This window comes from Pterocles gutturalis, unplaced genomic scaffold, assembly GCF_000699245.1.
Source record: "Pterocles gutturalis isolate BGI_N339 unplaced genomic scaffold, ASM69924v1 scaffold3333, whole genome shotgun sequence".
NCBI classification, from domain to species: domain Eukaryota; kingdom Metazoa; phylum Chordata; class Aves; order Pterocliformes; family Pteroclidae; genus Pterocles; species Pterocles gutturalis.
In genome coordinates this window covers 35,139-47,283 of record NW_010122714.1, presented here as the reverse complement: position 1 = coordinate 47,283, position 12,145 = coordinate 35,139, and the positions used below count along the sequence as shown (strand labels likewise).

The 12,145-nt window shown below is 40.8% G+C and overlaps 1 protein-coding gene across 1 annotated transcript; it reads left to right on the top strand.

Annotated features, from left to right (window-relative positions):
- Window positions 1-746: 746 nt before the first annotated feature.
- RGS1 (regulator of G-protein signaling 1) lies at window positions 747-3,372 on the top strand. Its single transcript, XM_010077592.1, has 5 exons — window positions 747-850; window positions 1,228-1,311; window positions 1,945-2,006; window positions 2,575-2,738; window positions 3,187-3,372. Exons 1-5 carry the CDS (start codon window positions 747-749, stop codon window positions 3,370-3,372), a joined length of 600 nt encoding a protein of 199 aa, XP_010075894.1.
- Window positions 3,373-12,145: the final 8,773 nt, after the last annotated feature.

Here is a 12,145-nt window from a genome sequence, read left to right as displayed (position 1 = left end):
GCATTCCTGAAATATGGCAGCATGCATCCCAATAAACCGACTTAGAAAAATTAAACCAAATTATATAAATTCTTGCAGCTTCAAAATCCTTTCCTCTGAAAATCACTCTTAAATATTTTCACAGCACATGTGGCTAAACAAATCAAATCCTTCTATCTAGCATAGTCTTCTAGCTTGACGAGCAACTGGTGACTTGCAAATAGCTTGTTGCATATAGAACCTTAATACTGGCTCTTAAAATATTTTTTTCTACTATTACAATTGATGACATGGGCTCAATGGGAAGTATGAAACTTCAGAACACATGCGTGCAGCAGGTGATTTTTTCAAGATAAAACTGCAGTATTTGCAGACCATTCAACAAAACCAAGCAGCACTTCTGATTTGAAAGTACCAATCAGAAAGGGACAAGAATTCAAAATTCTAGAGGGCATTTTTTCTTCTTTTGGTACCACAGACATGCACAGACACACAAAACAAACCCAAAGAAATTCAGTCTCATCCGGTTTAACCTCAACCACGAGACACCACTGTCTGTTTTCTCTGTCAAAAGACTCACGTCACTGTGCACTGAAAAAAAGGGAACTTCCACGGTTTGTGGTGAGGATACATGATAAACAGCTCTGTTCACACCAACTCGCAGAGCTGCCTGTGTCAATAAAAGGCGGTAGCGGAGTCAGGGGACTGTCATTTGGCGCTTGGAGGATTATTGCTGCAAAAGTCGCTTCACATTAAAGTTAAGTAAAATGCCAGGATTTTTTTTTTCCCACAACAACATGACTGAATTAAACAGAAAAGAAGACTGCAAGCTTGCAGAAGGCAAAATCCATAAAAAGAAACAAAAGGCTTTGTAAGTATATACATCTTGGTACAGTCTCTGATGTATTAGAGGTGAAAATAACACTAGAATTTTGGTGATTAAGAATTAGTACTGTGTTCTGGGCTAAATGACTGCAAAGCCTGCTCAGAGCCCAGGACTATAGCATCATTAAAAATGGCTTGAGCTGATGCAGTGAATTAGTTCCTTTAAGCAATCAGGAGTAGATTCTGGATGCATGGGCAGCCTCTTAGTCTTTTGAAAAAAGTTACTTGGGTGTGTAACTTCTCAGGCTTCAGTCACAGGATGGAGCTGTCAACCTCAGTTTAAAAGTTTTAAGAGATTTAAGTAGAATTTAAGTGCAACTGCCATTTTAATGGATTACAAAAGTGTCTGTTCATTGGTTCCAGTGGTGCAGACCTCAAAAATTATTTGAAGTGCATGGTACCACATATCGAATCCGGGATCAAGACTTCTAACTCCAGAAATGTCACGTAAGTACTGTGATACCCTAAGTTATAATGAGTTACAACTATGGCTAGATTAGTATGTAGCAAACTATTTTACAATTTATAAACTACTTCTAGAGCAAATATTAAAATAATGCCTAGAATTTCCTAACTGCAAAAGAAGTAAAGGAAGCAGAAACTATTCAAGGACTGGAGAGGTTTTTCTCAGTGATGTTGATGCACCAAACGGTGAGGGAGAGACACCTCATCTAAATCTATTTTCTTCAGAAGCACATTGTATTAATTCTCTAAAGATTCACAATAAATTATATTTCACAATTAAGGGAATAACAGGAATATTACCATTCTTATTTCATCAATCTGGAAAGAGAAGAACAAATACAAAATTATTTGGTCATATTTGCAGTAAAAGCACATCTTACTGGGAACAGAATTCAGGATAACATCCTAGTGCCTTGTTTTTCCATCTCTGGTTATTTCTCTCAATGTGGGCTTACCCTCAGGGTCTTAGATTATGAGAAAGCCATGAATTTAATAAACCCCTGGTACATATGCCTAAAATAGAATAATAAACTATAAAATTTGTCTCCTTTAAACGTGCAAACCAACCCACATGGTTTCCTGCCTAAAGTAGTTTCTTTTTTCTTGTTGTCTCAGGCTCTCTGCAGAGGAAGTAATCCAGTGGTCCCAGTCTTTGGAAAAGCTCCTGGCCAGCCAAAGTAAGTCTACTGCTTCAGCATGACTTTGTTCTTATTCTGAGGACAAAATTTTATTTAATCTCACCGAATAGACACAGCTGTAGCATTCTGCAAACACTGACAGACAATGACCTGCAAGCTGCCTTTGTGATTTACACACGGCTGCCATATTCACCTTTGCCTCCAAGTTTGCGTTTTTTTGCTTCCATTTCCTATTCCCAGTATAGCAAATACACCCCAAACAGCTCAACTCAGTGCTTTTTGACCAGTCTTCTGTCCTTGCATAACACAGTAGCTTAATTTGGAATTTTCTCTCCACTCAGACCCTAAGACAGTCCATTTAGGGAGGACTAGAATCCACCAATGTATTTTGGTACCTGGGGTCTAGATCTAAAAACACTGAACGTAATTAGGAAGACTCCCACCACCCTTAATATTAGAGTATCTGCAGTATGTTGAAGAAGGGAAGAACAGTGTATTTTGGCAAGATTTTGTAACAGAGATCTTAATATAACTCCTGCTATTTATTTTATCCTCCCCAGTCACAAATATAATACTATAAATGATGGTGTGTTTGTGTTGGCTTTAGGTGGTCAAGGTGTCTTTCGGGAGTTTCTGAAGTCAGAGTTCAGCGAGGAAAACATCGAGTTCTGGTTGGCTTGTGAGGATTACAAGAAAACCAAGTCTGACCACTTACATGGCAAAGCAGAGAAGATTTACGAGGAGTTTGTTCAGTCAGATGCTATTAAGCAGGTATGTATAAAGTTAGTCTGTGCAGTGTTACAGTACGAGGATTTGGGGAGATCAGAAGAGGGAAGGGTAGCTTCACTGAGATGCTCATGCATTCGTTCAGTTACAGAGGAAGAAGCCAGAGATGCATGTGTTCAGGAGTGCACTTGCATCATTACTGTCTTCAGCCGTGAGATTTTCAGCTCTCCCAAGCAGAGCCACACAGGAGAGGCCAGTGCTTGGGAGCAGCACCAGCAGCAGCTCAGCAGAGCTGTACCTAGCTGCATTTCTGCACTGAGCAGCTATTTCTGTGCATAACTGGGATAGAAGTGTTAAAGTTCCCTCATTTTGCAGTTCTGACATTGAACTACCACACTGAGTGCTAAGGCTGAGGATTTGTTTATCGACAAATCAAGGTGATATATAGCGAGAGTACATTAAGATGTCAATGGCGTTTGGTTTTTACTTCCAGATCAATATTGACCACCAGATGAGGGAGGCAACAGCCAAAAGGGCTCAAGACCCAACTCACACAAGTTTTGATGAAGCCCAGAAAACTGTGTACATCCTCATGGAAAGGGATTCATACCCCAGATTTCTGAAATCCAAAGCCTACCTGAACCTTTTGAACCAGCCGCAAACCAACACTTCCAAATGAAGGGTCTGAAGCAGGGAAGAGCCAAGCAGACTCCGTGTCAGACATCCTGTGGAGAGATCCTTCAGAGAGGTTGGATCATGGCAAGGAAAACCCCTGCACTGGGAGGAGAAACATGAGGAGATGCAAACAGCTCCACAGCCAAGAGAATACAGGATGAAAGCTGGCAAGACTGTTACAAGAGCAAGAGCAGGACAGAGAGAAAATCCTCTCCTCCCATACACCATGGAGTCAAGACAGGATATGGATACTATTTATTGTCTTAACTACACTGTGAATGCTGAACCAAGTCTTGGATCCCAACGAATGCTGAATATTAGGAAGTGCAAGACTAGCAGGCTAAGTGTTGGGAAGAGTGCCAAATTCGGAACTAAAGGATGACTGACAATTCTGTACATAACAGGAAAATGCCCAGACAGGACTGCTTAATGGCTGGTTTTTAATATATGAACTGTTAATAAGTGTGAGTGCAGCTCCATGATGCTATTGTGCTATGTAAATCTATTATAAATTGTCATGTCTTAAAACTGATATATTTTAAATTATATAAGAATTATATAAGCTGAACTTTTACTAAACTTGTATTCAACAGGCAGGTAATGTAGCATCTTTTATGTTTAATTTATTGCAAAGTAATAAGCAATTCTTCATCCAAATCTACTTAAGAATAAAGTTTTATGGTCATTTTACATCTTAAGTGATCTTTCCATTGTAGTTACTGAAGTACATGTGAAGCAAATGTGAAGGAAACACATGGTTTCCTTCTGTCTCACTATGCCACTACCTCCCATCTCCTTATTCAAATATTAATTTTCCCCACACCACCTTTTCTCTTTTTTACCCATTTTACACAACCATAATGTTAGTTACCTGGAGTAGGTGATCCTGACCTACATAGATCCATCCTCACGACCCCCAAAAAGAAAACAAAACAACAATGAAAGCAGGTCTACATTTCCATCCTATTTTTATCCTTCTCCAGCTACCAGCATCCACATCGAATCTCAGATATGGAAAACATTCAGTCACTGACCCCACAGTCCAATCTGCTCCAATAGTGATGATGTGTTGAGCACAGCAGATCACCCACACTTGCTTATGTAGAGAGGCAGCAACTGGTGGGACTCGGCAGCAGTCACACTCCTTGTGATATTAGTACTACTCTAACTAATCTCGGCAAGATTGAGACTCTAATTTACAATACCAATACTAGCATCAAAGGTAATTTGATTTCACTGCAAACGTACTAAATTTACTCTAAAATATGCAAAGTTATGAGTAGTCTATACCTCAGGGGGTCGCGTCGAGAGCTAAAGTAAAAGAACAGTTGCAATTATGCTTGAACTCTGTAACTACAAACACTGACCCTACTGAACCTGAAATGTTTAAGACTTTGTGATGTTAGAATTCATAATGAAAATATATCTAAGCATACCCTCGTGTTAATGAATTACCACCATGAGACACAGCTATCACATGGGTGGCAATACAAGATTTTATCTCACCCTTGCAGATTTTCCATTTTCCAAAATAACATCATCTTAGTCAGGCACACTCTGTTATTCCGGACCAAATGGAGAAGCTGTAAAACCCCGACGTCACCTCACGGAGGGAGCAGACTGTGTTCATACCGCCACCGTTTGGGGACCTTGGGAACTCTAAGGAAGGGCAAAATCTTCAGCACGCTGAAGTGCTTCTGAACGAATGCAAACCAGTCTCCATATGTCTCTCTCTTACATGGATTAATTTTCCAGGATCAGTAGGAATAAATATAACTCCTGTGAAGCAGGAATAACAACTATGCATCCCACCCAAGGGGAACACGCGTTCTGACGCAGTTAGCAGGGACCAAAGGTCACTGTTCGCGTAGCTTCAAACTCACAGAAGACAAGAGACGACTAAGATACCAGCTACCCTCTAATCAGATACTGCCTTCAAGTAGCATTATTCTTTTGACTGTAAACCCCTTCAGTTAGTATGGGTCCAGTCTTCATTTACTCCCCCCACAGTTTCACAATTCTGCCGTGATTTAGCCAAAACCCTGTGTGACATTTCTGACTAAAAGCCTACTTCATAGTATGGCTGGGTTAGGGGTTTTTTTTTTTTTAATGGCTTGCTGCTGCCAGAGAAGACTGGTCATCAGAAGCAATTTCATGAACTGTTAGGGAGCCTGCTGGGCAGGGTAGTGGCTGGATACGTGTTCCCAGCTCAACACGGGTCTCACAGGCAGGTAGAATGAAAAGGCGAAGGCATACTGACCTCTTGCAAAGAGTCACCAGGCCTGCCCTAACAGGTAAGAGTGAGAAAGTGACACCGTGACACGCTGGTTAGAGCCCTCTGAAAATCAGCTAAACCTATGCATAGAAGAGACTCACACAGCTCCCAGGGAGCACATCAACCACTTGTGTTACACAGGGTTAGTACAGACCAGAACATTTGAAAAGGGAAGACAAAGGGACTTTCCACTCTTTTCCACAAGCATCTCTCCCTGGTTTGTGATTTGGTATAGCGTGAGGATGGAATGGGTTTTTTCCAAAAAGAAACTATTCCACTCGCTACAACCCAACCTTGGTACATTCCTAAGTCTTACACCCCATTTGCAGTAGGAACCTGAAAACCACGACAAAGGTCAATCAGCCAGGTTGTTAATTCCAGAGATATTCCAGCCCACTCCAGTGGCCCTGGCAACACAACCATGTTTCACCAGGCAACAAACAGTGCGGCACAAATCCAGAGCTGTTTCTGGGATGCTGCTGGGAGCCTAGTAGTATATATTTGTTGCTATAGCAAGGCTATACAAAGCTGGTTGTTTAAACAAGGTCCAAAGGATTTTATGGCAATTGAAGCAGCCATAAGCAGTAGTTCAATAGTAACAACTGGAACAATTTTTACAGTATTTTAAGACACCTAACAATATTTGCATGCTTTAAAATAGTCCAGAGAGCTATTCTTATTCTTCTTCAAAACCTCTTTTTCAAAATGCATTATATAATGCTTTTTTTGCAGTGAATTATTTTTTCTGAAATATTGCCTAAGTGGAGGTTCTTTGGACTCAGAAAAACAGCAGAACACACAGATCAAAGGGATTAAGGACTCAGTGTGTTCCATGACACTTGGTTCATTCGCGGGGTGCATATACTATATCAAGTTCATTCGTGATTTCCTCCTCACCTCCTCCTCCCCCCGCCCATGCACACAAACAGCCCCAGTTTGCAGGCTGGTTTCGCAGCTGTGGGTTGTGCCCTGCCCAGTGTGGCAGACTCTTCCAAAACAGGACACGTAACACATCAAACATGGCAAGCATGCCTCCCTGGAAACTTCCCATGCTCAAAGGGGAAGCTTGTGAAGGCAAGCGCTATTTACTATCTTGTAAGTAAATTAGTGGGCAACTGGGGGAAACAGCCTTTTTCAACATATGCTGGACTGAGTTCATTATCAGGTAACTGATAAAACTTCACAGAAAGAAAAAATAATAATAAAAAGACTTTGTCTCTCAACACTTATCCTATTATTTAATAGGTATATCAAAAAGACTATGTAACTACATTTAGCTTTCCCTTTTTGGAAAAAAAATACCCTAAGTGAATGGAAATTTGTTGTTGCATTTACAGTCTGTAAGAAAAATGGTTGAATCAGTTTGGCCATCAGCTACAGACCAGTATAGGAACACAGGATGCAGTACATGGAGAAGCTTTAAGATTTGACAGTAGTGACTCAGACTTTTCTTTAAGTGTTCTACCCTGCCCCTAAAGAAAAAAAACATTTTTATTGTTCATCAGTGTTTAGGTATAAAATCATTCATTGTCCCAAGTTCAGATATACTTCTGAAGTGAATGAACTTCTCCCTGCTGCAGAGAGAAGTTTTCTTTATAGTGGGACTCAAGAGCCCAGCAGACCCTGAATGTGAATGTAGAAGACTAACTTGAACATCTTCAATTTGGAAAACCTTCTCTAAATGTATTCCCTGAAATAGATACTTTCAATATTATCCCAAACAGAACTAAAAATATGGTATAGCATCGTATCATTCTCTCCCATACATTGAAAAGGCCATCCAGGAAAGCCTGTTAGTAGAGACATCCTGTCATCCTGCAGAGAAGCAGGAAGGAAATTAAAGCCAAAATGGTGATGAATAGAGCAAATTAATCACCTTCGACCCCTGAGTGCCACCTGTCCCTGCCCACACTCTGAAGTAGCAGGCTTTCTGGATGTCATCTACTTTATGGTTGTGAAATGAGTTTGAAAAGCAAAAATAGATGACAATAGGCGGAAAAATTAGATGTTCTTATCTTCCATTCAGACACACAGGTTGATTGTATCAGAGTGTGTAATGTCTATAAATTAAGCTTTTTGAAATTAAGCCTTTAGTCATTAAACAGGGGCAGAAATTGCAAAACAAGTTCTTGCTTAATATTCACTGGATGATTTAAATTTGTCTTGAATGCTCAGAAACTCAGAGAGGAGTTAAAGTTATCGCCTAGCTTTGTTTGGATAAACACATTTTGGTCACAAAAAGGAAATCTACATCAACCAAGAACCGGTGTGCTTATTTTGGAAATAAACTCATTCCCCCTCATTTCTCAAAACAGCCCCAGAAGTTACTGCCTCCAAAGACAGTGAACAAATTCTACTGACCCCTTCCCTTCAATTTCTTCAAATAGCCTAAGCACCATGCAACCTGAAAGCACTTCTTTAAACTAGGTCAGTGACCCAGTTTCACATGGTGCCTTTCACTAATAAAATTAAAAATAGTTTAAGTAAAAAATGAAATGCCGAAATGTAAACCTTTCAGAATCATTCTAGACTTGTGTGCAGAGAGAAACAGAACAGTTTAGTGACACTTCTCTTCGAAGTCTGTTATACAGCTGAAGCACTGAAGTGGGAGTACCACTGCCTGCAAACTTGACATCTCTTGAGTCACAAGGGGTTTTGGGTTTTTTCAAGTTACTGTGGTAGGAGGACTTCTGCTTTAAGGTCAACCTTTAAAAATAAACTAAAATAAACACTCTTTGCATAATAGCAATAGCTTAGTAACCCACTAATTTCATACCACTTATGGAAAAAGTCTGTAGTATATTTACTGTAGCAAGTGGCTTGTTAACCGTGGAGATCAAGAAGCCAGCTCTAGAGATAGAGAAGCAGCTTGTTATTGAACAGCATTTGGCCAGACATGAGTTTGAGTAAAACAACATCCTTCACGCCAGTCTGAGGAAATAGCGAGCACACTCAGGATGTTCAAACAAAGCCCAAATTCCAACCAGGAATTGTTTATGTGCTGGAACAAACATCCAGAGGATAGGGGACCCTGGACTAACATGGTCAAATATTCTCACCAACTGGGACCATACTGCAATCGATAACTTTAAACCAAACCAACAACTCTAAGATGGACAACTGGCATCTTCAAAATGACTACACTTGTAGGAAGTAAGCAGCCTACTTTACTGCTGTGCTTTTTTGAAAGTGTGTACAGAGTCTGACCCAGACCTAAGGCACACAGTGCTTTGTACCCAAACCTCAGTATCTGACCTGATTGAATGGAAAGGCTGAAAGTTCACATTAAAACCAGTCCAAACTTCCAGTCACATGATTTCCTTTCTGCTTTGATGGTTGCAGGATATCAGGCTCACACAATGACATCACAGCTTTTAGGAGGAAAAAGGGAAGAGAAAGGTCACAGTGTACCACTGGGGTGAGGTTTTCAGAAGTGCTATCCAGGCTTCAGGCTGTTTTCACTCAGCAGATGACTGTTAATAGTGTGCTGTCGCAATGTAAAATTTGTCCAGCCTTTCTGATAAAACCTGAAGCCATGAATATAGAAACTATTCATATTTTTGAAGTCATGCCTACTGCTGCCCAGAAACAGAAACCACTTCATCATCCGTATAGTGCAGACCCTTTCTTGGCTGTTGGGGCTGACAGTGAGGAGCTGTGAGTACTGTTCCCTGTTGTCCTGTGAGCAGATTTTCTGCACACCGAACCTAAGTTGTTGCAGCTATTTTCAATTACATAGCAAGAAAGTTCCCAACAGAACCTGATCAAAGCCACCAAGTAAGATGCAACCAAAGAAACAAGACTGTCCTCTGGAAACCTCAACGGCTCTACTAAGTGAAAAGCAAGATCATTGATCCATTATTTCCATACTACACCCACTCAAACAGCAACGAGGATGAGTAGGACCTAGAGTATCCACTTTGTGCTCTGCTCAAGGTTAACAAAGGCCTCAACATATTACTATTTTTCGTGTGCTTGGCCCTAGAGCTCCAGGCACATCCTCAGTGCTCCTGTTTGCATTCACTTGCAAGACACTCACATGAGGAATGAGTGCCAGGCAAGCCACAGCAAGCAGTGCTCCTACACTCATGAATGCCAGTGCGTGGGCGCACTGCAGGAGAAAGGGTAGCGATGTGCGAGCAAGGATGTGGGTAGATGGAAAGAATGGGTACAGCACAAAGAATGAGATAGATGGTACTTCCATGCTCACTAGTGCGAAACAAATGTAGGTGGGTGAGATGTTTATTGAGCAGAAGAGCATTAAAATAGAAACACGAAGAGGAAAGAATGAATATAAGGGCAAGATAAAAGAATTAAGAGAAGGCATAGGAATTAACAAAGATGCTACTAGGTAAGTGAACACAAGAAAACAGAAAACAAAATACAAGACTATGAGCAAGAACTCATCCGGGAGCAGTGTCCTCACTGATAAGAAAAAATGATTGCAATCAAGATAGTCAACATATATTGTCTAAACAAGCTGGCAATTGATAGTCTCTAGAAAGAGAACAGGCCAGAACAACTGACAGATTTAGCAGCTCTGATATGACACAGCCATTTTCTCCAATTTGATACTTTGGGTTTTCAATTTTTTCTCCTCATTTTCTTTCTGACAAGCATGTTCAGCTCAACTGCTGCATGAACCAAGCAGCAACCCGCTCCCCCACAGCACATGCCCTCGTGACACTGAAGTTGTTCTGCACCCATACACATGGCAGCACAAGAAATTCAAAGGAACAAGGCCATCATCAGAAGCCACGTTAACCAGCCAGCTCAACACCTGCCTCTGTTACCCACTCACTTCAGCATCACAACTATCTGGGCAAGGAGTCTCTTTCAGGCTAGATGAGTATTCATCACAAAGAAGCTGCAGAGGGTTCCCCAGAGCCTGCGCCCACGTCCACCCTCATGAGACCAGTTTGAGCTGACGCACGCAGAAGTTCCACCTTCTCCTTGAAGGTGACACTGGCTGACATCTAGTGGAGTATCTATGGAACAAGATGAAGGGTGTGATTTGGGCTCAATCACACGAGTTTTCAGGAAAGCAGCATACCTGGTTAATGACTAAACCTTCCACTCCTGTGTGCTTCAAGTATTCTGGAAAGGGAAGTAGAGAGGGAATGTTCTGGGTACCAAGCTATGAAAGAATGGCAGTGGAAAGCTGCTGACTCTGAGACAAAAGCAGTAAAGTTATATTTGCAACAATTGTAATGAAATAGCAGCAAGCTTAAATGGTAGCAGTCCTACTGAGAGAGAGAAGATAGCATCCTCGTCACGGCTGGGGGACACGGTGACGGCAGGCAGGAGCACACCCATAGCCCTTCAGGGTCCCTCAGCCTTTGAGGGCTTCCCAGCCAGCCAGGCTCTCTGGTTTTACAGTCCCTCTGCACTGATCTGAGGACAGATTCACCAGCAAGTCACCCACCAAATGCTAAGGCACTCAGGCAAGCCCGAGTGCCTGCAGATACCCATTAAATTTCAATCAGTGCTTTAGAGCATAGGCAAGGATACAGGGAAACTGCAAAACCAAAATAAACCACAAATCCTGCATAATCCTCCCACTAAATACCCTACCACTGTACAAGCCAAGAGGAGGTTTGGAGAAGTATTTTCTTCAGATTAATAGTAAAAACAAGCTTATGTAAAAAAACCTGAAACAAATTTATTTCAATTTTAAGCAATATAACAGTATTTTCAAAATGTCTGGAATATGTAAAAGAAAATATTTGAACACAAAATCACTGATTGATACTCAGTCACTGCACAATTTAAATTTACAAAGAGATGCTCTCATATACACTGTCCCGATAATGGTAGAACAAAACCCTAAATAGTTAATTATAATTCATTTTAATACTAAGATTTTAGATGAGCTATCCCTTAATGCTAACAAAATTTCTTGCAAAGTTAAGATATATTTAAGCTTTTGCAAAAGAACTTGCAGATCTACATGTGTATACACACAAGGTTTTTACAAAATACATGTAAATCAAATAGTTAAATATTGGTTAAAATCACTAGTGGAGGCTGTCAACATAACTGAGATTTTCATTATGTCACTTTTTCTAGAGTCACATTTATTCATATGGTGGGTTTTTTTAGTTTAAGTTATTCTACAAGATTCTTTATAGCTTCTCAAGTTCAGGCAAAAGTTACTTCCCTCAGATGCTTTTAGCATATAACTGTCCATATGCACAGGCAGTAGAACTGTTACTTCTGAGGAGGTGTGTGAGAAAGTTGGATCATCTCACTGTTGTGATCATTGGAATAATCAACCCAACTAACATTACGTAGGTATTTGCCCCTGCCCATTCCTATTAGAGAAATGGAGCATAATATCCAAAAAACCTGGGTGAAGGTGTGAAGAACACAAAATAAGATTTAATGAAGTAGGAACCATAGCAAATAGATGGTGGTGTGATATTTGGCCCTCCTGGAAAAGCAGCCAGGTCCCCTGGCAAGTTCCCTACAGGAAGGTTCTCATGCTGCCCTGCTCGACACC